Raw genomic sequence first — 27,635 nt, forward strand, 5'->3', positions numbered from 1 at the left:
AGTCCGAGAAGGGAACTCTGGAGAAGCTGCCGACCTAAGGGGCCTGCACTCCACCGGGCGAGCCACGGGGAGACAATGATGGGCGCCCCCGGGAGACTCGAGCGCCGGGCAGGTTCCAGCTGATCTGCATCCCAGCCACCGTATAGAACCCGAGGCCCAGCTCGGGGTGGGGTGGGGGGGCGGTAGGGTGGGGGAGGTGGGGAGGGCTTAGGGCTTTCCCCCTCGTTTTAGAGTCAGCCTGAGGATCTGGGCATCACTGAGGAGACCTCTGGGAAGGGACCCGAGATCTAGCTGGTGGGGCCAGGGCGTTGAGGAAAAATTCAGGGAACCTGGGCACCTCTCTCCTTGCCCTCGGCTCTCGGATGGACCCAGGGCCCTTCGAACAAATAAGCACTTTGGGGAATGTTAAAAAGAAACTGGCAGGTGGTGGAAAAAGGTGCGCCTGGGCGCTGGAGAGGGGAGGGTCGCAGTCCCCTGGAAATAGAACAGGAACACCGAGGGCGCCTGTAATCGGAGACTAGGGCGGGTCGGCATCAGTGTGAGAGTGAGCGAGAGACAGAGAGGCCGAATGGACTCACACTGGACTATTTAGAAATGTAGACTTTGGTTTATTCTACAAATGCATACAATCTCACAGTTTTCACTTGTTCATCCGCTGAGACCTTAGCCAAACCTCACTCTCCTGGTTCAAGTTCGAAGTGGAACTGGAAACAAAAGCAGGCAAAGATTCTGGCGCTGCCGGAAAGCAGGACCACAAAGCCTCCTCCCGCGTCTCCCCTCCCGGAGCCGGAAAGCCAATGTGAAGATCAAAAGCTTCTACATCACCCCGGCGGGGCGCGTCCCCAGCCCTGACAGAGGCTGACTAAATGCTGGGGAGTCGGGGGAAAATCTCTGGGACTCTCGAGCTGGCCAACCTTCCTGCCAACCCTTCCTGGCATCCAGGGAAGGCGCGGGCGGAGGCCCTTTCCCTCGTGGGTTCTCGGCAGTGGTTTAGGAGTTTATTTGTCTTTTCGGGGCCACCCGCGCCAGCCCCGCGGCTCCCTGGTCCATTGGGGAGTAAGCGTCCCGACCGGAGACTGTAGGCTCTGCCTGGTCCAAGGCCACCAATTCGGTCCTATCGGTGGGCGTCCCTAGACGAGCCCCTCTTTCAGAGCTGGGGTTCTCCGAGAGCTGCTGGGGTCCGAGTGAATTGATGTCCCCTCCGGGGCAGGGGCGGCCTTTCCAAGGAGGCTGGGGACGCCCCTAGAACCTCTGGATGTAATGGTGCAGGGAGAGGGGAATGAGAGGCGAAACCCGAGGCTTGCTGGGAACCAATGTCCTACGCTAAACCCGGACAAAGCCAGAGACCTCTTTGGTGGGAGCGGCCGGCCGTGCCTTCCCCGCCCCACACTCTCGGGCCCCACATTCTAAAGGGGAGGCGCATCAACAGGGCCCCAGGACTCCTAGTAGTAGAGATGCAGCGCCAGGCAGCGCTGGGTCTTTCTTTCCTGGGCCAGACGGGCCAGGAGGCCGGCTACTCAGCCTCGCCGATCCAGGCCCGCGGCTCCCGCGTGGAAGCTGTCGCGCGGCCATGACAAGCCGGGTCCCCAGCATTGACCCGAATTGACGTCGGAACAGCCCCGCGCGGTGGCCGCTACGTGAGAAAGCCCGGGCCACGCACAATGCGCCGGCGCCTCGTTAGGACCGGGCGGGCACTCAGGGAGCCAGGCCTGCACTGTCCGCGGCCTCATCATTCATTTCCCTGGACGTGCTGGTAAAAATGCATCAAAACAGGCTGCGGAGCGCGGTATAAAAGCACAGCGGGATGAGCTGCTTTCCAAAAAGGATCTCGGTGATTGGACCGGGCTCGGTGTGATTGACAAGAGCTTAGTTTGGTAAAGGGAAGACACGCAAGCTTTCACAGCGGGATCCCTTTTCTAAAATATATCACACTAGCCTTTGAAAAGCGCCGCACACTATAAGGAAATAGCGTTTCACGGCTCGCTTTATGGTGCGATGACATTTCTTTAAAACACAGCGAAGATCAAAAAAGGTAGAAAGAGAAATAAAATGTGTTGCAAACACAATGTTTTAATTAGTTTATTCTGCGCGTTGCTTTTATCAGACGTATACATTGCGGGTTCCCTTTTAATTAAGCAGCCCCTCTCGAGCGGCGGCAGGCATGGAAGGGAGGCGAGGCGCTGCGCCCCTTGGTTCCCTGTAGGAAAAACGGAAGGGCTGGCCGGCCCCAGAACCAGGCTCGCAGGCCCTTTTGCCCTCTGGGCCGGGGGATCGGGCGGCTGAGGCTTTGGGGCTTCGGGAAGCAGCGGGACCTGAGCGCCCCACGGAGGCAGAGAGGAGGGAAGGGAAGGAGAGGAGAGGAAGGGGAGGAGGAGGTTTCCTCCTCCGGGGAACAGAATGGAACGAAGGCCGTCCCAGTAGCTCGGGCTTTGCGCCAACCTCCTCCCCCTCCCCCAAAGTCTCCCCGCACCATCATTTCCCGCCCCCGCTAGGGGCCGAAGCCCCCCCTCCCTAGGCCCTCTCGGGTCTCCAGGTTGGGCGGGTGTAGCGGGGAGCGATAGGCACCAGGAGAAGCACTGGGGTCTCGGCCCACTCCCGGCTTTCGGGCTCCGACTTCCGGCTACTCCGCCCTCCTTGGGTCCCAAAGTAGCGGATCCTCTGTCCTGACCAACAGGAAGAGGGGACTTCGCCAGCATCCTGCTCACTGAAAGCGCGGGCGCCGCAGGCGCTGTTATAAGTAAGTGGCGCCTCAAGAAAGGCGAGGGAGAAGCGAACGGTAGGATGTGTTGTGAGCCTAAGCACGGCATGTTCTTACACACACACACACACCCGCTTACTTCTTGGGAAGCTCTGCAGACTTGAGCTCCACCTTCTTCCTCAGCCCAGCCCTTGAGCCGAACACAGAGCAGGCCCGTGCAGCACTCTCAACGGTATTTGCAGCTCTGGCTGTGATGCAGTCATGTAGGCATGTTGGTAGCCTTACACTCAGAGAGCATTGTTCATTCTGTCGGGAGACCAGAAAACTCAAAATATACACCTGTGGAGTGGGAGGAGGTAGAAGAGCTGTGGATTTGGCCCTCTAGACAAACCCCAAACACAACCCTTTAAATTGATGGACTGGTCATAAGACCTCCTCTCCTGACCAGATTTGTTCCTTCCACTGAAACTAGGAAGGTTTTCAGCCCTGCTGCAGGGACTGGGGTGAGGAGAGCCACCACAGGGCCGGGATGCCTCCTTTCCACTTTGGCTTAGAGGAAAATTTCCTTCTCACCTCTTTCCACTCAATGAAATGAGACAGAAGCCAGCATAGGTGACTAAATATTTCTGTAGCCTGTTTGCCTATTCAAGGGGGTATGCAGTGTTGCCTCTCTTCGGGAAGGGGGAAGATCCGGTACTTCTCCCACCAAATATTTTTTTTTCAGTATTGGAGTTTGAATATTTGGATTTGTGTAACTATCTGAAATTCATGATCTTCAACAGGAAGAACTCCTTTTAAAATCATATACATTCTCTCCAAGTATTAGCACACATAAGCAGTATATGATGTTTGGATGGAAATTAAAAACAACTGCAAAGACCATTTGATAATAATCAAAATAACTAATATGTGGTTTCTATGAATCAGAAAATTTGATATTACATAGCATATGCACAATACGATCTCTTCACTGTATTATCCTCTGAAGGTTCTTTCTTTCATTAAATTATTTGTGATGGGTCTACATTATAAAAATAATCAACAAAAATTAACTGACATGTGTAATGACAAAGTAGTGACAAGCCCACTTTCAGAGCCATCTGCCTCCCCATTTTTTTGAGGCTTATATTCAAAAGAATGATTTGAACCTACTACAGCTGTTACAGAACAAAATAGCTCAAGAAATGAAGTGTATGTATGGAATTGTGCTATAAAGCACTTTCCTAAAGCTAGTCTCTCTCCTCTTTCTCTCCTTTGCTCTCTTTTTCATGGAGTTATGGAATTGCAAAATTAATAATAATAAAATAAGCCCTCATTTGTTATGAAGTGGTCTCTAAAATTGTTTTAAAGGTGTCAGAATGGTAAACAATATTAAATGAAGCCTCTGATCTTGAAAACTTTATATTGCAGAACAGGACAAAAGAAGAATACAATGGAAGAAACTACTCCCCAAATTAATAAACTAAAAGCTGATTTCATTTTTTTCCTCACAAAAAGATAAACGCTTCTATAAAAGTTTCATTTGGGTATTCATCCGAGCAAACTCCAGTAATATATCTGAGTTGGAAAAGACATAACCGAACATATTTTTTTATGTTAAAAAAAATAATAAAGAAGCACTAATAGTTACCCCAAACTTTCAAGCAATCAATATAGTAGTCATAAAATACCTTTTCTAAAACTTCAAATCCCAGCATTTGTTTTTACAGTATTAAAATGTTTTGGACCAGTCACAATGAAGTATCACAGTATGATTTACTCTTATCTCCCCCACAACACCTAAGACAGTGTCTTGCATATAGCAGGAAATATGTAACTATTTTTTGAATATGAAGTTAAACCAGCTAATGTATTACATGTGTGAACTTTAAAAAAAAGTTTTCTAAGAAAAAAAAAAAGTTAAGTTTCAAATCACTCTGCAATTTGAACTTCATCCACTTGCCCCCATCTCTCTCTGCCTTCTACAACTTCAGTGAGATGTCCCTGGACCCTGAGCCAAACTGAACAATCCTGCACAGCTCAGTTTCTTGTAATTGTTTAGAACCTGAAATCCATAAGGCTCCCCTCATCAGTCGTGGGGAGTCCACCTAGGGCAGCTGCTGCTGCTGCTGCATGTCCGACTCTGTACAACCCCATAGACAGTAGCCCACCAGGCTCCCCCATCCCTGGGATTCTCCAGGCAAGAACACTGGAGTGGGGTTCCATTTCCTTCTCCAATGCATGAAAGTGAAAAGTGAAAGTGAAGTCGCTCAGTCGTGTCCAACTCTTTGTGACCCCATGGACTGCAGCCTACCAGGCTCCTCGTCCATGAGACTTTCAGGCAAGAGTACTGGAGTGGGGTGCCATTGCCTTCTCCGACCTAGGGCAGCAGCGGGAAGCAAAGAAATTATTCCTGAGAAAATATTACAAGTGAGAGGAAATACCTCCACATCCACAGCCACTCCTTGTTTCTTCTGGAAGGAGGTCAGGACTGGACTGGGTAAGATGGAGAGAAGTGGGATTCAAATAGCCCTGTTATTCAAGTACCTCCATCCTTCACTGTCTTCCTGTGGAAATTTTGTTCTGTGACAAGGTAAGTGTAGCTCTTTAGTTGCAATAGGATAAATGGGAGCAGGCCCCAAAGCAAACAAATTCCTGATCAGTCGCTCTTGAGTTCTTCCAGCTCAGTGGTTTCCTCATTAGAGTCACCTGGGGAGCTTCAAAACATAGTACTATGGTGCATGCCTGCTAAGTCACTTCAGTCGTGTTTGACTCTTTTCGAACTATGGACTGTAGCCCTCTAGGCTCCTGTGTCCATGGGAATTCTCCAGACAAGAATACTGGGGTGGGTTGCCATGCCCTCCTCCAGGGGATCTTCCCCACCCAGGGATGGAACCCGCATCTCTTACGTCCACAGGTGGGTTCTTACCAGTAGCCCCACCTCAAAGCCCAGTAAGCCCAGGAAGTACACCTCCCTAAACTGAGTCACAAGTTCTGGGGTGGTCTAGGCATCTGAGTATTTCAAAGATCCCCAGGAGATTCCAATGTGGAGCCACGGTTTTCAATCCTGGGAATCCTGACTCCACTCTATTGTTTCTGAGGCAGAGGGCAGGCAAGTCGTCCCTCTTCCAAATTTAAAGGGATAGGATGCCTGCAAAAATAACTAGAACCTGCAGTGTAACTCTTGCTGCTTCTAAGTTGCTTTAGTCGTGTCCGACTCTGTGCGACCCCAGAGGTGGCAGCCCACCAAGCTTCCCCGTCTCTGGGATTCTCCAGGCAAGAACACTGGAGTGGGTTGCCATTTCCTTCTCCAATGCATGAAAGTGAAAAATGAAAGTGAAGTCTCTCAGTCGTGTTCGACTCCCATCGACCCCATGGACTGTAGCCTACCAGGCTCCTCCATCCATGGGATTTCCACGAAAGAATACTGGAGTGGCTTGCCATTGCCTTCTCCGAATGTAACCCTTCAGTTCAGTTCAGTTCAGTCGCTCAGTCGTGTTCGACTCTTTGCGACTCCATGAACCACAGCACGCCAGGCCTCCCTGTCCATCACCAACTCCCGGAGTTCACTCAGATTCACGTCCATTCATCGAGTCAGTGATGCCATCCAGCCATCTCAATCCTGGGTTGTCCCCTTCTCCTCCTGCCCCCAATCCCTCCCAGCATCAGAGTCTTTTCCAATGAGTCAACTCTTCGCATGAGGTGGCCAAAGTACTGGAGTTTCAGCTTTAGCATCATTCCCTCCAAAGAAATCCCAGGGCTGATCTCCTTCAGAATGGACTGGTTGGATCTCCTTGCAGTCCAAGGGACTCTCAAGAGTCTTCTCCAACCCACAGTTCGAAAGCGTCAATTCTTTGGCGCTCAGCCTTCTTCACAGTCCAATTCTCACATCCATACATGACTACTGGAAAAACCATAGCCTTGACTAGACAGACCTTAGTCAGCAAAGTAATGTCTCTGCTTTTGAATATGCTATCTAGGTTGGTCATAACTTAGAGAACCACAAAAGTAACAGATCAGGCTGGAGTTACAACTTTTGGGTTCATAAACTAAAGGGGCCCCTGTGCCCTCCTAGAGGGCATATTAGAAACTGAGAAGGGAGGCTGGTGTGAGCTAACGCTAGCAGTGCTCACAGGCTATATATACCACCCAGAAGGCAGGTTTGTATCAAAAGGCAGTGCAGGCTTCCAACAGTCTTAAGAGTCAGAACACCTTCTTGAAGAAGGTAAGAAATAAGAATTACTGAGTTTTTTGTAAAGTGGGAAAAGGGTATTTAGGTGTTGGGGGGGAGTAGAGGGGAGCTTCTATGATGTTCTCAAGGCCACTTAACTGAGGACAGATTCAGCCTGTGGAACCAGTAGTGAGGAAAAGAATGTTCTAGCCGTGTTTATTCTGCTTCACTTTATACATAGATCGATAAGAACCTATATTAAGAAGTATGGGGTGGGGTGGGGAAACAGGGAAGGAAAACAGCCGTCTGCTGATAAAATGTGCTTCTCAAGGGCCTTGGTCTGAGGAAAACTCCGTCTTCTGCCCTGGAAGGCTGCACAGAAGCTTCTGCACCTCTGGTGTTGACTAAAGTGCATGCGCCGGTGTGTGTGTGTGTGTGTGTGTGTGTTGGGGGTGGGGAGAGGGCAAGGCTCAGCGGAATTTGGGGGCCAGGTCGATTTGGAACTTGGACCCTGGGGAGGGGGCCTCAGGTGCACATAGGCAGAGAAAATTAGGAAAAGATGAGCCAGTGGACCGCAGCCTCCAGTCCAGCTGCGACGGCAAGAGATCAGTGGGTGGCACCTTGTGCCTCAGGGTCCTTCTGTAACATGGCACTGTATCTGGGGCCCAGCGGTCAGTAGTACACAGGGTTTCCCTCCAGGGGTTAAGGACCTGCTCTGAACTTCTCTGGTGGCCCAAACGGTAAAGCGTCTGCCTACAATGTGGGAGACTCGGGTTCAATCCCTGGGTCAGGAAGATCTCCTGGAGCAGAAAATGGCAATCCACTCCAGTATTCTTGCCTGGAAAATCCCATGGACGGAGGAGCCTGGTAGGCTACAGTCCATGGGGTTACAAAGAGTTGGACACGACTGAGCGACTTCACTTTCACTTTTCTGAGAAGGGAGGCAGGAGCCCTTGGGGGCACAGTTTGGGAGCAGCAGTCATGGAAGGTTCTAGTCCCAGTGTCCGGCTCTCCCCTCCTCCCCACCCTTCCCCCCTTTTTAACCACCTCCCTCCTCTTCCCCTCCTCCCTCCCCCCATTCCCTCTGCCCACCTCAGCCCCCACCTTCTGAGAGCTGAGGGTTTCTCTGGCAGGGCCAGGAAGGGGCTCATTTTAAATACAGATCACTGCACAGAGCCTCACTAAGATGGCTCCTGGCCCGGTTAAAGAGAAATGGCACCCTAATTGAACTGGGAATGTCACTCCAGCCTTTCTTAGGCTTGCTAGGGTCAGGAGGTTCCTAAGCTGATTTTCCACAAATGGAGCCTCTGGAAAAGCATAGGTGCAAGGAAGTCCTTCTTTCTCCATTCCGCTAGGCACATGATACCTGGTCAGGCCACAGCTCCGGCTTGAGACAGTTTTGGTCATCTAGGCCCGTCTAGAGGGCTTCCCTGGTAGCGCAGTTGGTAAAGAATCTTCCTGCAATGCAGGAGATCCCGGTTGGATTCCTGGGCTGGGAAGATCCTCTGGAGAAGAGAACGGCTACCCACTTCAGTATTCTGGCCTAGAAAATTCCATGAACTGTATAGTCCATGGGGTTGCAAAGAGTCGGATGTGACTGAGCGACTTTCACTTTCACTTTCAGGCCCATCTAGGCCAGATGCCTGAATCATAGTATTACCAGATAAGATACAGGTTGTCCAGTTAAATTCAAATTTCTGACAAAAAACGATTAATTTTTTAGTGTAAATATCTCCCACGCAGTATTTGGGACATATACTTTAAAAAAATCAGTTTATTTGAAATTCAGGTTTAACTGAGCATCCCAGATTTCTCTGCTAGACCTAGTAGCCCTCCCAGAGTGCAGTGACTACTTGTGTCTGGAGGAACTGTTGACTCTGCCAGCTTACGCCAGGTTCGAAAACTGAAGTGTAATCTATCAAAACTGAGTCTGAGAGGACAAAGGTTAAGGGCAGGGAGGAACTGCAACTTTGAAGAGAAATTTCTGATAGGGCTAGAGTCTGGGAGAAAAGAAGAGGAGCGGAGAGGCATACTTAAGAAGACAAGGTTGTGGGAGCATCCTGGAATCTTTATATTAACCTATAGTTTAAAGGAGAGGCATTCAAGGAAGTGGGGCTAAAATCCTTGCCCAAGTGTAGTGGCTGAGGACATCTGTCCATGGTAGAACTGGAAGGAGCATTTCTGGGAGAGAAAAAGGCAAGGGATGAAGTCCAGGCCCTGGCTGAGGAGGGGCAGTTGAATTGGCGAAGAGTTGACCTCTCCTCATCAGAGCCCCTGGGGCCTGGGGAACTGGCCTCGCTTCCCTCGGGCTTCCTGAAGGCAGGCAGCTCAAGGAACAGCCTTAGCCGGAACTCACATGCCTCGCTGGGTTTGACAGCTACAGTTGCCCCTCAGGGTTCAGTCATGCGGAAAGGGTCAATAAACCTATGTTTCTCTAGCCAAAGAAGAAAGACAATAAAACCACCCTCAGGGTCACAGGTCACACAGTCACAGATTGAGATATTCACAACTCTTTTTTCTTTCCTCTCTTCTTGTCTCCTCTTTCTCCCTCTGGTTCATTCTCCCTTGACTCTACTTTTCGCCTTTCTCCAAAACCAACCTTATGCCTGGAAATAATTGAGTTATGAGGCTGAAAAAAAATCATGTCATGCAAAATGAAGCTTGAAAAGTAGGAGAGTGATGGTGGATAAAACCCACCAGTTAAGAATACTTAGCTTCTTCGCTGGCAACCTCCAACCTCTAGTCTAGGGGAAAGCAAACATTTTCTGTAAAGCATCATATAGAAACAACTTTAGCTTTGCAAGCCACGCTGGATCTCTGTAGCTTAATCTCCCCACCCTTTTCCCTCTCCTCCTCTTTTTTCTACTTCTAACCCTCTAAAGATTAAAAAAAAATAATTCTTGGCTCCTGGGGCCATACAAATACCACAGGCCAGATTTGGCTTGCAAATTGCCAAACCACATTCAAGCTAGAAGTTAGTCTAATTCACCCTTACTCTGTCTTGCTTGGGGGTGGGGGGAAGAAAAGGGGGAAAGGGAGGCCCCCATGTTTTACTATCAAAGCCTTTTCCTCCTATCCTTTCACTAGAAAAGGACTAGATGAATGACTCCAAATCATGCAAAAACCACAAGCAAGTTGATTTTACCAAATGCCATTCCTGAACTATATAGAACTTCTTGGGAGTTGAATAAGCCGGGACAGCATTTTTTTAGGTGGCAGGAATTCTCACTCTCAGTTTGGGCAAAAGGGAAGATAATTGAGGTAATGCAGCATCTGCCCCCCAGGGAGAAGGGGAGGAGGAAGAGGGAGTGGTGGACTAGGCCTGAACTAGGGAAATGGACCTAGGAAGGTGGGTGCGCCACATCTAGGCACCAAAGATGAGTCAGTGTCAGAAACCATAATGCGGTCCTGAGGTACCCTTCCTGTCACCTTGGATGCAGGACCCTGTCTCAAAGCAGGGACATGAATAAGTAAATACCCCAGGAGAGTCAAAGCTTCTCTCCAGTTGTTTTGTAAATAAGTAAATACCCCAGGAGAGTTAAGGCTTCTCTCCACTTGTTTTGGAGCTGAAGTTATTTACCAGAACTAACAGAGAACTTAGCATCTAGAAGGAACTTGGGGCCCTGCATAAATGAGAGTTCTAGAATGTCAGGCAAGCTTTGCACTCCCAATCCATTCTTCCTCTATCTCTTCAGCTCACTGGGGAAGGACCTGGAATCATAAATCAAATGCATTATTGTGTATTTCTACCCCTGCCTAGGTCTCCCTCTCCCCTTGCCTCAGTGCTTCCCATCTACAAATGGTTCTGATCCCTCTGGGAAGGGGGAAGTCTTCTTCCAGGGTGGCTTGTCCTTCTGGTACCCAGAGCCAGAGTGTACCTCAGATCCTGGGCAATAAAGGTACTCACTGGCTGCATGACCTGGTGGGCCAGGACCATGACTCAGACTTCGCTGGTAACAGAGCACTGCCCACTGCCTAGGCTTTCACTATATTTCCTGTATTTTCAGGGCTCTCTTCATAATCTCAAACTAGGTTCTGATATCTCTAGCTCAACTTCCTGCCTTCCTCCAAGTTCGATCCTATTTACTTCAGCCTGTCTCTGAAGTTCAAATATCTATCATTTGTCTATCTGTCTGCACAGCCATGATTGACAAGTACAATGAATGAAAATGTCTCTTTCCTGTCTGGCTTGCCTTTCATTACATTGGGCAGCGATATGCTGTGGACCGCAGAGGACAAAGACAAGACAGATATTTAAAAAGGGTTGGTTAACAATATCTACTTGTTCATTCTACATTGAATTTTAAAGGTATTTAGGACTTAAAATTTTTTTGTGAAATGATGAGAGGGTAGTGCAAACTCTGATGTAGCCAATAAAATCTGGACCTCAAATAATTGGTTGCTGAAAGTGTCCATTAGTCCCGGAGCTCCCGAGATCGATAGTTTAGCTTGGCCCCTGAAGCCAATTAAGAGCTTTATCTTAGCATAAAAATAAAGAGGAGTTAAAAACTCATTCCTTTCTCAGCCTTCTTCTCCATTTTTTTTTTTAAATGGCGATTTGCAGTTTTTCTTTTTAAAAGATCTGGAACTCTTTTTAAAGAGGGGGTGGGATTGATGTAAGGAAAGTGCCGTTTACCAGGGGGAAAATGCATATAATGGTGAGTTTCAAGGACATGTTTCAACGAGAAACACTTGGTGCTTCGCTAGAAAGAGGCAGGGGCACGAAATTCAGCGTCTTGGAATAATTCCCTTCCTGGATTCAAAGATTCATTTATTGAAATAAATCAGGAAGCATTGGCAGAACGGAAATCCGCTTGCTGGGTTTAAAGGGTCTTTAAAATGTTGCGAGTGTTAGATTGCAAGTCTTTTCTAAATACAAAACAGAAGAAAAGACCACAGTGTTTCCCTTGGACTTAAAACTGCTAGATCTCCGACTTGGGATAATTTCATGTCTGCCACAGAGACTGTGTTTTAAGAGGAAATTCTGCCCCATAGAACAACTGCTGTACATGTTTTGTTTTTTAGCAGGCTGGATTGAAGAGAAAAGTGCTGCAAAGTGGGGCTCTGGGTTCTATGGAGAAACCACTTTGTTCCTACTGCCCGTCTGGACGTTCTATTTCCCTCTTGCTTCTCCAAGATGGATCCTAAAATTCTGGCTCAAAAGCTTTGCTCGTTTGGCAATGATCAGTTTCTCTGATTTTATTTATTGCTTCAGATTTGGGCATGAAAATAAATCTTTTTCCTATTTACTGTTTGAACTCAGTGTGAGGGAAAGGATCCCATTATATTTCCTATCCATACAGACATGTGGATATTTAGACCAGACCACATACAACTGGGGGACACATAAAAGAGATTTATTGGTTAATTTACGCCGCCTAATACACATGTAAACCCCAGTAAGCCAAAGCTGCCGAGGGAGCCTCGGTTCTAGCGTAAAACAAGAACCACGACCCCTGGGTCCCAGTCTCCCTGCCCTGCCCTGCCCTGCCCTGCCATGCCCAGTGCTTCCTTTCTCCACCTGAGAAACGAAGAAACCAGAGCTCTCTTCTGTCTTACTCCAGCCTGTGTACAGAAAAAAACTTTTCTTCGCTTGCTTTCCGCCACCACTCCGCTCCCCTCAGACTCAGCTCCCTAAAGCCCCCTGTCCCCCGAAGTTGTTCCCAGGATCTCCTCCGAAAAGGGAGTTGAGGGGTGGGGGCTGCAGGTAATCAGGAGAACCTTGCCTATTATTATTTTGTTGCCTAACTGGAGTGGTTTGCTTGGCGGGGGGGCGCGTTAGTTGTTTTCTTAGGCGGTAACTTGCTATATCTGGAGGTATTTAGCTTTCTATCGTGTTCCAAGGGTCAGGGTTCCCCCTCCCCCCCAAAGGAAACCTCCACCCACGCCAACCGAAATAGAATTCGAAATGGCCTGCCTCTGCCCTGCAGCTCACAAAGTTCCCAGCCTCGTCCTCTTGGGGGTATCTGGGGTCCCTGCGCCCCGCCGAGCAACGACACCCCCTCAAGAGTCGCACACTCGAGCTGGGCCGCGCTGTCCCAGGAAGGGCTCCACCGCCCGGGGTTCTGGCCTGGCTGAACCGCCTCAGGTCGGCCCCTTAACAAGCATCCCCCCTCCCCACTTCTCGGTTGATGATCTAATTGAATTATGCCTTTTTGTTCCAGGGACTACAGAGCACGTGCTGGAGGCAATTAATTATCGGAATGTGGTCAGATGAAGACGGACAGTGGGCACTGGGTAGGTCAGCGGCGGCAACATCCCCCGCCCTGCGCTCGGGACCCCTCCCCTAAAAGGGGCTGGCGAGGGTCCCTCGGCCGCCCTCCTTCCTCGGCTCCTCCTTGCCCCCGCAGCCCCGACCTGGACTCCCAAACGCGCGTAGGCCCCTGGTTCTCGGGGTACCTGGCGGGGCTCCCCGGAAACCCTCTCATCAGCGCTGGCCGGGCTAGGGCTCGAGAGCCACCTCTTCGCCGCCCCCGAACCCCGCTCTCCTCCGGGCTGACGCCGGAGGAGATCCAAACTTTTTCTGATCAGCTGCGCGCCCAGGTTCCGTGGGGCCTGGTGGGAAGTGAAGAGAGGTAGAAGGAAGGATATAAAGGGGGAAGGGAGAAGAAACGCAGAAGAGAAAGCTATCCTCCCTTTTTGTAAAGCTAACTCCAGGGAATTCATTTACATAATTTAGGCTTATTTGTTCTTCTCTGAACCTCCCCCCACCCCGCAACCGCCACCCCACCCTTCCCGCAAAGAAACCCGCTGCTGAGCGACAGTGAAACCAGTCTTGGCGAGCCTATTTTCAGTAGCTGTAATAATCTAAGTCAGCAGTGAACTCACCTTCCAAACTGGGGGAGAGCTCTGATGTAGAGGGAGAATTGGGGCAAGTTTGAAGGGGATGGGGTGACTACGGCAAGTGCGCTACCGGCAGGGTTTGCCCCCAGCAAACTGGCAAAGAAAGAAGGTGAAGTCTTGACCAGGCCTGGAGGAATGGGGGACAGGAAGTGAAAGACTGCAGTTTATAAAGCGCTGCTTGAGGCGGTCTCTCCGAGCGTCTCTGAACTTGATCAGATGTTCTGTTTCCTACAGAGAGATGGCGGCCAGGCTGTGAGGCTGCCTCAAGGCGCAGACTTTGGGGCTCGGCTCTCCTCGGGGTGTGACAATCACAGCCACCTTTCTCTCTCTCTCTTTTTTTCTTTTCTTTTCTTTCTTTCTTTTTTTTTTTTTGCCATTCTCGCTCTCTTATATTCTTTGCAAATACCCTGCTGAACAACAACAACAACAAAAATGAGTGGATTTATAGCCTTGTCTGAACCTGGTCATTATGTCCAGAAAGACCTTGCACCAGACAAGAGAGGGGGCCCTGATCCCACACACAACCCTAGAAAGACAGTCTTTAAGGGTAAGAAGTTCCCGAGGTGACTAGAAGCTTCTGCGGGTAGAAGGAGAAGAGGGCAAAGCTCTGGCAGTTCAGAGGGAAGAAAATCCCACCTCCTCCACCTCACAAGCCCCATTCCCGCCCCCACTTTTGCATTTGGAAAATGTTGAGAATTCGAAGCTGATTAGCCCAGTGGTTTGAAAACAAGCACTGATCCGGTGTGTGTGTGTGTGTGTGAGTGAATGTGTGTGCAGTAAGTTTGCTGTGTAGTTCATGCTGTGTGCATGTTCAGCGTGCCAGGCTGTGTACGTTGTGCATGGTTAGTATTTGTGCTTCGGTGTGTTTGCAGTTATACGTGCGTGTGTGTATACTGTTGTGTGTTTAATTTTTTGTGTGTCTGCTTCCCTTTTTGTGTGTAGTTTGTTGTGCGTGTTTACTGCTGTTTAGTTGAGCGCGTGTTTAGTGTGGTGTGTGCGAGTTTACTGTGTTACATGTGTTTGCTGTGTTGTGTCTGGTGTGTCATGTGGGAGGGTGGCGGGGACAGTGGCGAGGACAGTATACTATAGCCACTACGCGCATACTGAGAGCCAATGGTTGGCTCAGACGGAAGTAACGGAGATGGCTCTAATTCTAAGCATTTCTCCTCGTTTGGGCCTCGGCCGGCCGGCAGCGCTCGATTCACAGACGGCGAGGTGGCCGGCCTGGGTCCAGCCTTTTGGGTCAACAGGACCCACAGCGGCGCGTGGGGAGGACGCGGCTAAGGAGCCGCGAGAGTGGAACTGTTGTTCTCGCCCCGGGATCCGCGCCCGGGGGCACATTCTCGGGGTGGTGAGGCGGCGAGTGGGGGCGCCCAGGCAGGACTGGACGTCCAGCGCCCAGGCAGGACTGGACGTCCAGCGCCCAGCCGACGGTGGGAACGATCCTGGCGAGGCAAGGAGTTCATTTGGTAAAAGCGGGTAAAGCGGGCGCGAGGGGTGTTCGCCCGCTTCGGGCGAGGTTCGGGAAGCCGGGGAGAGGCCCCGGCTCCGCCCCGCCGGTCGCCGGCTCGAGCCTGGCTCCAGTTCCCCCACGGCAGCGCCAGCCTCGCGGAGCCCACTCGCGGGTTCCCGGCCGCTGCCGCCGCCGCCTCACCTGCCAGGCGCCGGGCCACGGCCCAATCAGCGGCGGTCGCTCGGCAGCGGCTGCCATGTTCCCCGCTCCGCGCTGCCAATCAGTGTGGCGACTGCCAATGGGCTGCGGGGCCGGGGGTCAGGTGACCACGGGCCAGCTGGCTCCCCATTGGCGCGCGCCGCGCGGCCTCCCGCTCGGTTTATGTGAGAGGAGTGAGTGATTGACTTTATCAGTCCAAGGACACTACTCTGGAGGCGAAGAGGCTGGGACTGGCGCGGCGAGCGGCGAGGACCGAGCCTGCCTCCTGCCTCCTGCCTCCTGCCTGCCGGCCGCGAGCCGGCTCTGCTTCTAAGCGCACCCTAGCCGGGAGGCACGAGCCTCCTGGTCCCGCGGCTCTGCGCTCTCGGGGAGAGGTGGGGTGCCCGGGACAGGATTGGCAAACTCCGCCCTCCACTTATTATTTTGCTTATTTTTCTTTGTGCGCGTGTGTTAGTTTGTTAAACCAGATCTAGTTCCAGAATCTTTTCTCCTCCCTTCTACCCTACTCCTTCTCCCCCCTCCTCCCCCCTCCAGGTCCTTCTACTTCCCCTCCTCCCTCCTGTCCCTCTGCAGGAGACTCTCTCAGCGACGGAAAGTTGCAGTCCCTGCTTCAGCCTGAGGGATCTCCCGACCACCGTGTCCAACCGTCGCCACCCCTCTTCGACTTCGACTTTGTGGAGCTCTCCTTAAGCACCCTCGATCACATCTGCGAGATCGCTGGTGTCGAAAAAGAACCACCCATGACGATGCTCCTGGACGGAGGCCCGCAGTTCCCAGGGCTGGGAGTGGGCAGCTTTGGCGCGCCGCGCCACCACGAGATGCCCAACCGCGAGCCGGCGGGCATAGGGCTGACTCCTTTCGGGGACTCGCCCCACGCCGCCGCCGCCGCCGCCGCCGCCTTCAAGCTGAGCCCCGCGGCGGCTCACGATCTGTCTTCTGGCCAGAGCTCAGCGTTCACGCCGCAGGGTTCGGGTTACGCCAACGCCCTGGGCCATCATCACCACCACCATCACCACCATCACCACGCCGGCCAGGTGCCCAGCTACGGCGGAGCCGCCTCCGCCGCCTTCAACTCCACGCGCGACTTTCTGTTCCGCCAGCGCGGCTCTGGGCTCGGCGAGGCGGCCTCGGGTGGCGGGCAGCACGGGCTCTTCGCCGGCTCGGCGAGTAGCCTGCACGCTCCGGCTGGCATCTCTGAGCCACCCGGCTACCTGCTCTTCCCCGGGTTGCACGACCAAGGCGCTGGGCACCCGTCGCCCACCGGGCACGTGGACAACAACCAGGTCCACCTGGGGCTGCGCGGAGAGCTGTTCGGCCGCGCTGACCCGTACCGCCCGGTGGCCAGCCCGCGCACGGACCCCTACACGGCCGGCGCGCAGTTCCCGAACTACAGCCCCATGAACATGAACATGGGCGTGAACGTGGCGGCCCACCACGGGCCCGGCGCCTTCTTCCGTTACATGCGACAGCCCATCAAGCAGGAGCTGTCGTGCAAGTGGATCGACGAGGCTCAGCTGAGCCGGCCCAAGAAGAGCTGCGACCGGACCTTCAGCACCATGCACGAGCTGGTGACACATGTCACCATGGAGCATGTGGGGGGCCCGGAGCAGAACAACCACGTCTGCTATTGGGAGGAGTGCCCCCGCGAGGGCAAGTCCTTCAAGGCGAAGTACAAACTGGTCAATCACATTCGGGTGCACACGGGCGAGAAGCCCTTCCCGTGCCCCTTCCCGGGCTGCGGGAAGATCTTCGCCCGCTCCGAGAACCTCAAGATCCACAAGAGGACCCACACAGGTAAGGAGGAGGGCGGGCGGGCGCGGGGTCCGCCGCGGCCGCGCGCCGCGAAGCCGACCTGCACCGCGAGGGAGCGAGGGGTGGCGGCCGTAGAGAGAGGCGGCGCCCCGCGGGGGCGGTTGGAAGAAGTAGCGCTGTCACTGTCCCTCCACCTCTCGTCCTCCCCGCCCCGCGGCGCTTTTGCCCAGTTCTAACTTCCCGGGCGGACGGCTCTGTGGTCTCAGGAACTAATTGGAACCTTCTCGCGCCCAGGAACCCACTGGCGCCGCCTCTTTTTGTCTCTTTCTGGGTTACTCTGGAGGGACTCCGAACGTGTGCAGAGAAATTGTTCACAAGCGACTTAGCTCTCGGCACCCAGTCGGGGGAGGCAACCATAGAAATGCTAATGAAAACTAACTTTCGGTTACTTCCGCTCTTTTTTACCCTTGATTGGCACATCTCCTAATTAAATGACTGGTACTTTTGTCAAACTATTTTTATTTGGAGTTCCAGGTTCAATTCAGTCCTCCGGGAGGAACGCTAACGTAGAAAAGGCACCCCAGTTTCGTGGCTTGTTCAGAGCATCTTGTAAAACTGTCCGGAGCCCCCTGGATTTATATAGTTTTCTCTTTTCGAACGTTAAGTACGACGACCTCAGCTTTTTAATGCTGGGCTTAGCAAAACCGATGCATTTGAAAGAGGCAAATTAAAAGGTACAAAGGAGGAACTAAAAGGGATTGTCCCGTCCTCGGTCCATTGTCCCTCCCGGGCTTGGCTGCCACGCCGAGATACCGGCGGAACGCGGCAGCGCTCGGAGGCCCCGGGCCGGGTTGGGGAGGGGGATACCGCAACTCGGGGGAAACTTTGGAGGAGCCAGGGGCTTGCCCTCCGGCTCGAGAACAAAGGGACTGGCAGGTTCTGGGCCGGCCCTGCCCTACCCCCGCCCCCGACCACCGCTCCCCACCCTAGCAGGCTCAACTCGCGCTCTCTATTTTTCTCCAGGGAAAAGAGATGCCACGGCAGCCCCCAGTCGGCGCTCCCTCTCCGGGCAGACCGCCGGGCGCTGTCTCCCGCTGCTCGGCCGGAGGACGCTCCTGGCCCTGACTCTTATTTCCCCCCTCCCCACCCCCTTTGCGTTTCTGCCTTTTGCAGGTGAGAAACCTTTTAAATGTGAATTTGAAGGCTGTGACAGACGCTTTGCCAACAGCAGCGACCGCAAGAAGCACATGCATGTGCACACCTCGGACAAGCCCTATATCTGCAAAGTGTGCGACAAGTCCTACACGCACCCGAGCTCCCTGCGCAAGCACATGAAGGTAATTACCTCTTTATTAGCGGTCGGCGGTTTATAAACACTCTGCCCGACACCGGGCTGCGGAACGGAAGTGCCCGCGCTGCCAACCCTGTATCTTCCACGTTAAATCCGATTTGCTCCAGCGTTGACACCTTGAACCCACTGGGGGGACCGGGAGGGGGGACCGGGAGGGGGAGCGCAGTGGGGAGGAGGAGGGAGCGGAGGGAAAGATCAGTTGTTTACTGGGAAGCTCTAACAACTGGGAAGCTCTAACCGAGCTCGCCGGGACTGGATGTCGCAGTGGCCGCCTCTCCCCGGCTCAACCCGCGATGAGAACCGAGAGTGCCCGCGCCGAACCCGGGGGGCGGGGGGCTGGGGGCTCCTTTCTTCTTCGGCTTCCGGTAAAACAATAGGGCCGAGGAGCGCGGGGGGATTCCCACACAATTGTCGGAGCCCTCGCAGCGCCCAGGGCGCCCGTGCCACCTTTCTCTGTACCTGCTTTCCCAAGCCAGAGCGGTCTTGGCGAGACTTGGGCCCGGAGTATTTTATAGGGCCCCAAAGATTATGTGCTTACCCCGCTCCAGCTGCGGAGAAAGCATTTCTGAAGGGGCATGAATAAACTAGAGTACTTTATTCCTTTTCCACAATGCCAATCTTAAGACTCAAACTGGTTTGTTGACGAATGTCTTAGGGTTTTCTTACACATCGGTAATGTGGAAATTAAAAACAAAGCCCCCAAATCAGCAGCATTTTGTCTTTTAAGTGGGTCACTGGGCGGTCTTGCTCTTACAGTGCTCTTGTTTTTGCTTGCACGATGCCAGTTGGAATTATATTCATTATAATATATACATGTTAATTTTAGGTTCATGAATCTCAAGGGTCAGATTCCTCCCCTGCTGCCAGTTCAGGCTATGAATCTTCCACTCCACCCGCTATAGCTTCTGCAAACAGTAAAGATACCACTAAAACCCCTTCTGCAGTTCAAACTAGCACCAGCCACAACCCTGGACTTCCTCCCAATTTTAACGAATGGTACGTCTGAGGACAAACACAAACCCTGTTTAACCATAGAATGGACCAAATGCATTTTAAAAAGAAAACTGAGACCAATCAGATGGAAATGGAGCTGTAAGGCAAGAGGCCATATATAGGGCTACATCTGGTTAATTGCAATTGTCCAGAAAGGTTTTTGGGCAAGATCCAAAAGTAGCCATGCCCTTTTCTCAGGATTAGAAAATATGTTTTGGCATTTGAAGGATTAAGAAAAGATCTTCTCACTGCTTTTTCCTCCCCTTTCTCTTGCTCTCTGCTCACCCCATCCCTAAATGCCTTCAGTTCATTTTAACTTTTGTCCTGTTTCTTGAGAGGAAGTTATCGAAGGCTTATTGGTGGTGGTGATGCTAAAACTGATGGAAAAATCTTCGCCTTAGTGGTGATTGTTTAAACTCTCACAGTCTTAAACCGTGCCAAAGTCCTGTTATGTCTTGAACTTTTCCTCAAAGCATTACACTTGTGAATGTATTTTTGTCTAATGGGGTTAAAACTGTTGTTCAGTATTTTTTCAGGCTGAGGATGTGATGTTATTCTACACAAATTGTGACGTTAGTATACAATTGCCTTTTGTAATAACTTTCTTTTTTGTAAATACATATCCATTGATGCCATATTTATCGTTTGTAATTTAATTATTGCTACAAATGCCGGGAACTGAACAATATTTATGGATAAATGTTTTCTAACAAATTCTGTACAGCTTTTGATTATAACCGCTTTAGCATTAAATTTTATTGTTTTGAAAGAAGAACACAATTTACAATTTTTGAACCACTGACTCCTTTCTCTTGTTTTGTAACAGCCTCCTTCTACAAAGAGGAGACGCGAGCAAATGAAATCTTGTTTGTTGGTGTTTATAACTCACTCAGATCCCTTTTTTAATTGTTAAATTATTTTTCTATTGCAGTATAGATTCTTTACAGTGTCAGTTTCCATCTGGGAAGACCCTCCTTTCTTTAGCTCAGATGGTTGTTTAACTGCGAGTTTAAATGTGTTTGTCCTGGATTTTCGGCATGCAAATCAAATATTACTGATCAATTCAGTTAGTGGCCATGACATCTCAATCTTGTACTTCAAAGACTGAGAAGCTGGATTTAATCATCCCTGCCCTACATATATAAACCTAAGGTAACCTAATGAGTTTTATGTCCCTTAGTTTTTTATTATCTTACATAAAAATGAACATTGCGGCAGGATGCATGTCTGTCTATTCTATCAAGAGATCACCCATATACCTATATATGTTTGTATCTATGACTTATCTAATCTGCCTATCAAATCTATCTATCTATCTATATATTTTCAAAAGTAAGCATATGTCTGAAACAGTGATGATGAGTAAGGCCAGTCGAGGCATGCTTACTTATGATTAAAGTGCTTCTTAAAAGAACCATAGTCCATTTACAATTTTGGAAGGCACAGGTTGGTTTGTTTTGCTGTATATAGTTCAATTCATAATTATCACAATTATTCATAACATTTTTATAGCAGTGTAATAACTGCAGCTGTTTTGAAATATTATGGAAAGAAAAAACATTTGCAAAATATGTATTTTTAAAAGTTCATGGTTTGTAGGCAAAGATGTTAAGAGCATTGTTTCCATTAAAATCAATAACAATGAAAAATGGTTGTTTGCTTTGTGATAAAATATTAACAATCCGTTTAATCTTAAGTGAAGCAACTCATTTGGACAGACAGTTTTTTTACAGTTGTTATATGAAAAAGAAACATTACTATTTGGGGGGGGTGGAGTGGGTAGAGTATTGAGGGTTGTTTTTTTTTTTTTACTAATTTAGGGTGCTGTTTAATATTGAGAGCCCAATCTCTGCATGAATAACCAACTTGCAAATCAGCAAATAGAATGGTGGAGATAAGGAATTGTAAAGAATTTAGAAATGTAATGAATAGGCTTAAGTATCTCCTTCTCTTGAAGGAGCAGTACTCTAGGATTTGTGGTGGCAGTCAGTTTGGTATTATTCATAATCATTTTGATTCTAGAATTTTGTTTATTGTTCTTTTTGAAGAAATAAAGTCTTGGCACAACTATTTATGTTATAACATTTTTGTATTTGGTGCCTGATTTTTTTTCCATGTTCAAATAAATCAACCTTAAATTGAAATGCTCAGAGAAGTTCTGATGATTAAAAGAAACTTTGATTCCTTGGATACAGTTGAAACAGTCTGTTTTAAGTTATCTACTGATCTTTGTCAACAGACAATTAGTTATTGACAGTTTCTAATTGCAAATTGCTTTGGATGTGACTTCTTGTTTGTGGAGAATGGTTTTTTCGGGGTTTTTTTTTTTTTTTTTTTTGCACTTTCCTCCACCAGTAGACAAGGGAAAGGCCTGGATGCCATGAACGGATTGGGATGCCTTCACAAGTGTGAGCAGGTAACCTGGTCAGTCTACTGCTCCTAGCCCCAGACATTCTAGTCTTGACCTTGACATTGAGGGTGCTGGACCAAATTCCTATTTCAGGAGTTTTCCTTCACTTCAAACCAGAAAGCATTTTAAATGCTCAGCAAGTTTTCAGAAAGTGTGTACTCATAAGATTGGCTTTACATGTGTTCCAACTGAAGTCTAAATAATGTTTTTTTTCTGAAATGTGCATTTAACTTCCACAGTTTACTGTTTTCTCTATGAATTTTCTCTCCACCCCCAACTTCACCTAACCTTGAATGACAGTAGAGTGATGGGTTGGATGCAAGATTGTTTCAAAAACTTGCTTCTCCCACCCCCCATTAAATACATTAAACAGATATCTCCTTAGGAGACATTAAGTTTGATCTTTCTTTGCTAGGCTTGAAATTATTCTGCCATGAAAATTTACAGTAGAGCATTGTGTCCTAAGAGGGGAAGATGTGAATTAACAATGATGATAACCAATATTAAGATAATGTGAAAGCTTTGCCACTCTACATGATATCCTTTAATATGGATGTAGCATCGTTATTTCTGTCTATCCCTCTGCCCTTGTCATTTGTTGCAAAGAAAACTTTATTTTAGTAGAAAACTTTTCACAGATTTTCTTTCTATAATCTGACTCTGGGAGTACATATTCTTCAATTTTCACTAAGTCTCTTAAAGAATAAGCACCTCCCCCCCCCCCGCCCCGCCGCCCAACAACAAAAACCTTTGAAACCCTAAAGATAGATAAACTGGAAAACATGAATGTCAGCTGGATTCTTAGTAAGAAAACGGTTATTTTACTTATTGTACCTGGTAAGACCTTTGTTAAAAGTCCATTATCTTTTCCAAAATGGGTGGTTTAGTTTAAGATTTCCACGAAGGTGTCTATTTTCAGGCAGACAGAAGTCGGGACTTCATCCAGTTTGGAAGGTTAAAGATCAGGGTCCAGGCTAAGCAGGGCTGTGGGTCCTAACTACCGCGGAGGTTGAAGAACTAACAGGGACCGCCTCTGCTCACAAAGCCTCCTAGGAAAGTTGTGTTCAGGACTTCCTCGCCCCTCCCACCCCCCTCGCCGCCCGCTGTCTCTTCGCCCCTGGCTCCTTCTCCCCTTATAAAATCCCCAGAACAAACGAAAAAAGCCTAAGGGCCTTGGCCCTTAAGCTTCTGAAAGAGTCGCCACCGGTTTGCCCATCCCCTGAACCGCGCGGGATCTCAGCCCCGCAGCCGGGCTGGTTTTCTTTCGGGCGGTCTTCCCCCACGAGACCTAAGTCTAGTCGGGCTGAGCTCCGGGACGAGGCGTCGCGGAAGTCAGGGCTCCCGCTCGGGGTCCTCAGGCCCCTGGTGGGGGCGCCTGGGGTCCCTATGCACACACCAAGTTCTTGCAAGGCCCGGTCGAAGCTGGGGCCGGGGGGGAGGGGACCTCATTTCCTAGGGTCAATTCTCTTGCGGTCTCGGCCCGCTGACCCTTTGACCTCCACCTACAGGGCCCTTGGCGGCCGTAAGCCGGCGGTCGCCCGGGCTCCGAGGACGCTTCGCGCCCCATCGCCTCTCGGCCTCATTAGGCCGGCGGGTCTGTAAAGCAGGAATCAGCCGCTGCCTAATCCGGACCTGGGGTCAATATGAGCCCAAACAATGGTGAGCTCCGAAGGCCACAGCGCAGCGCTGGCCGCAAACTTTGTGTTCCATTCATTTTCTGAAGGCGGTGGGGTGAGGGAGGGAGGGGAGGTACTAGCACGCCCGAAGGCCGATCCCGGCGCCCGGGGCTCTTCAGTGAGAGTCCCCGCTTTCCGGCCCTCCCGGTCTCATCGCCGCGCCAGGGTTTTGGAAGGGCCGGCAGGGCTCGGGGCCCGATTCGCGGCCCGCGCGAGGGCCCAAGGGCTGGCCTAGCGGGGGCCGCCCCCGCGCCAAGAACAAGACTTTGAAGTGGGTTTTTAGCGTGCACGTGTGAGAGCCGCGCCGGGGCCGGAGCGGGGGCCCGCTGGGAGGAAAGCGGAGGCTCCGGCCCGGACCGCCCCCCTCCTCCCCCGCGCCCAGTCGCTCCGGCCTTTTCAAGCCGCGGCCGGGAACCCGCCCGCCGCCCGCGCCCCGAGCCCGCGCTGCGCGCAGGCGCACAACCCGCAGCCGTCGAGTCAGATTTCGCTGCGAGGGGGCGGCGGGGGAGAGTTGAAAGCGGCTCGGCGGCGCCGCGGCCTCGGCCGGGCCAGGAAGGGGGGCGGAGGGCCGGACGGGGGGGGGCTGGTTTTGGGGCGGCTCTCGGGTCGGAAACATGGCGGCCGGATGCGAACCCCTGCGGAGCGCAGCAAAGCGCTGACGGCGGGCTGCCGAACTGTTGTGTGGTTTCAACTCCCTTTTATTCCTCGGCTCGGAGCGCCTCGCGGGAGAATGTAGGTCGTGGCGGCCGAGCGCAAAATTGTTAAGGAAAAAAAAAAAAAAAAAACGGAAGCGGAGAAGTTCTTCCAGGGCATCCTGGGCGTGGGAAGTTGGCGAGCCTTCTGGGGGCTGGGGTTCCCGGGCGGGGTGGGGGGAGGCTTGGACCTGAAATCTCCCTGAGGCCTCCCCACCCTCCGGGCCCGACTGAAAGCGTTTCTTCTCCGACCCCTCGGGGTGGCGGATGCCGTTTTGAGCTTCGTGCCCGAGTCGGGATGCTCCTGCACCTTCGAGTCGCGAAAAATGCCAAGGAGTGGACACTGTTCCTTCCAGGACAATGGCGGGGCGCGTGAGCGGAGCACGGAGGCACCGTTTCCAAACTGGGTGCCGTGGATTAGCCGCATGGATATGCCATTGCGAGTTCGAACCCTACACGTTGCTCAGGCCCCGTTTTCTGCATATCTCATTTAAACGCGGGCCTATGAAAAATAGCACTGTGGGCGCTTTTGTGTGTGCTGTTAACAGCTGGTGGTCTTACGAAAAAAGGGGCAGGAGAGAAGGCCATGATTCCGAAAACTTTCATTCAGCTTTTGCTTAAACCGCCTTAATGCTGGCGTGTGAAAGAACCCCTGGTAGCTCTGGGATCTCGAGTCCGTGTTTTCTCTGCAGGGAAAATGGAGCAGATGTCTTTCGTGAGGGGGAAAAAAAATGTAGGCTTTTTAAAATGTAGTTTTTGACCCCCGTCTCCTCTAGGAAAATAAGCGGCACGCATTCTTTCAGGTGGCGTCTTCGTGGAGGCCAACAGCTAAACGGAAAGACAGCCTTCTGGGCTGCCCACTGACGAGGATTTGGGCTCCTGAAGGTGTGGGACAGCTCCTGTGGGCCACCTTGAGAAGGGCCCCAGGTGGGTGGGCAGGTCATTAGCAAAGCTGGCCCAGATCTGGGGGGAAATCTGCAAAACAGTGCCTTTATCTGCAGAGAACAATTGATGGGGTTGTCTTTCCTCCTTTTCAGTGCACAAAGAAGACGGCTTTGGAGCAAGAATTTGGAATATGCATTTAAGTTGTCGTGCTTTGCATTGGAAACCCCTGGGCAATTAAAATAAGCCTGCCTTGTAGTATTTTCTGTCCTTTTCTTATGCGTGGTTCCTGCAAATCAAAGGGGATGGAGTCCCTTCTACCGTTTGTAAACTTGTTTTGAAATAGCTACCAAACAGATTTTTACCCCTTTGGGTGAAGTTTGCTTCCAGGGTTCAGCCTCTTCACCCCACCCCCTGACTGGAATAGAGTATTAACATCTTTGAGAGAGCAAAAGAGGTAGATGGTGCTTGCTGTATACTTTATTTTTCCATGCTGTAGTTTGAATCCTGAGATTTGAGCTTTTTCCTGGCTAAATCTCTTGGTACCAAAAGTGTCAGAAATGAAAAGTTCATTAACTTGAAAAATCTTTAGCCAATGGGTAGGCAGTTTGTCTCTCTGAGAACTGCAGTGCCCAGAATGTCTCTTAAGATTGACTTTGGAATCAAGCTAAAGATGCACTGGTGAACTGTCTCCCCTGGATACCTGCGGTGTTCTTTGGGTCATTTGATATGGTAAAACTGTGGTTGATTTTCATAAGAGTTACATGAATGGAATTTCTTCTAAACTGGACGAATGACAAATTGGTAGAACTCTTATATTTGTTTGAATGATAACTCCAAAGGGCACTGCTTTTTCCTCTGAGGTTTGGTTTCTACCATCACTATTGAAATTTACAGCTTGAAAAACACTAAGTTTGCAGGAAGCCTTTAAAGGGGGGAATGTTCAGAGGACTTAGACTAATAATAACGCAGGAGCAAAACGTCTTTGAATAAGATTCTTGTTGCCAAAAACCTGTTGAAACTAAAGAAAACATTTCTTTAAAAATCATCTAATAGAGCAAACAGTTTTGTATATTTTTAATGTGATGACAGTCCAACCTGTTTACTGATCTGATGAACAGAGAAATGTTAGCCCTATAGTAACTGGAAGAATAGCCTTCACCAAATGGCAAGTTTCTAATGTTTGTTCTCTGATAGAGTGTGTATGATGTCTAATGTGTTTTATTAAAACACAACCTATGTAAAGACCATTTGAGCATAAGGTGTTAAAAATAGATTCCATTGTGTTTTATTATATGCTAGCATTTAAAACAACATATCCAGTAATGTTTTATGATATTTTTCTAAGAGTAAATGTAGCTTGTTTTGACCTATCTGCAGTTCACTTTTTGTTTTTTTGCCAGTGTTGTCCTGCTTGGTATCCGGGACAGTCTCTAATTCCTGATGAAGAACTTGATACTGACGTTGGTATGCAGCAGCCAGCCCTCCATAACACTACCTATCCTAAATGCAGGGTTAATGCTGAACCTACTGTGCAAGAAATGATTTACTGATGAGGTTTCAAAGAAAACCACATCAATTTGGATGTCTGTTACCTTGAAGTGATCATTTTAAGAGTAGTAGCTTCTTCCCTAGGTATAAAAAGACTATTTTCTTCTTTGGTGTATTTCATTCTGTGTTGAGCAATCATTTGTGAAATGAAAAAGCAAAAAAGCACCCCCCACACACACACACCTCCAGCCAATTTAGGATCATAAATGCAAAGATGGAGGTGAAGACTAGCCTAATTCAGTGTGTATTATCTCATGCATTGTGTTGACCTTGTTGAAAATCTCTTTCAAATATCTGCATTCCACATGTAGAACTAAAGTGTTTAAAACTAGAAATATGAATGCTTGTTTTGTTAATTTCTTGTTTGTGTTCAAAAAGCAACATCCAGGATCTCTACAATTGACTTAAATAAAACCATTTAAATTATTTTCTGTGATTATTGTTTTATTGCAGTGACAACCATAGCCCCTAACTAAATCCTCAGTGATCAAATAACCTTGATTAACCTGTTGAATTGGGACAATTTATATTCTGTTCACATCTTTCATGATATAGCTTGGCTTTCACTGAGCAATAAACTTGGGAAAAAGACCCAACCCCCTGAACAGACCCCAACTGTTTTGAGCTCACAGTGTTTTCCCAGAGGAACTCAGGGCCAGGTGCTGGGGAGGTCCTGGGGACCTCCAGGGGAGGGGAGGAATTCAGAGTCAAGGATTGACTGGGATGATTAGAAGGAAGGACTGGAGATAGGAGTTTGGAGAAAAAAAGAGCATTTGAACACCGCTATCTGGATGAGAGAGGAAAAGACAAAGCTGAAAATAACCTTAAAGGAGAAAGGAGGGCCTTTGGAAAGGAGGCGTTGCAGCATAGCACATTATATGGATATAATTCAGAAGCTCCAAAGTGGTTCTTGGGGCAGACAACTTGGCAACCATTGATTAGAACACTTACAGAATCATGGAATA

General features: G+C 49.9%; 1 protein-coding gene across 2 annotated transcripts; it reads left to right on the forward strand.

Moving 5' to 3' along the window:
* Positions 1 to 15,912: 15,912 nt before the first annotated feature.
* ZIC3 (Zic family member 3) lies at positions 15,913 to 27,065 on the forward strand. 2 transcript variants are annotated; one of them, XM_040265377.1, is made up of 3 exons: positions 15,913 to 17,157; positions 18,289 to 18,452; positions 26,523 to 27,065. In XM_040265377.1, the coding sequence occupies exons 1-3, from the start codon at positions 16,104 to 16,106 to the stop codon at positions 26,670 to 26,672; spliced, it is 1,368 nt and encodes a 455-aa protein (XP_040121311.1). In that variant the 5' UTR covers positions 15,913 to 16,103; the 3' UTR covers positions 26,673 to 27,065. The 2 variants fall into 2 exon arrangements, with proteins under 2 accessions (XP_040121311.1, XP_040121310.1); XM_040265376.1 differs by lacking the exon at positions 26,523 to 27,065 and adding an exon at positions 19,293 to 21,531.
* The last annotated feature ends 570 nt before the right edge of the window (positions 27,066 to 27,635 follow it).

The sequence above is a fragment of the Oryx dammah genome, unplaced genomic scaffold (genome assembly GCF_014754425.2).
Source record: "Oryx dammah isolate SB20612 unplaced genomic scaffold, SCBI_Odam_1.1 HiC_scaffold_23, whole genome shotgun sequence".
Lineage (NCBI taxonomy): Eukaryota > Metazoa > Chordata > Mammalia > Artiodactyla > Bovidae > Oryx > Oryx dammah.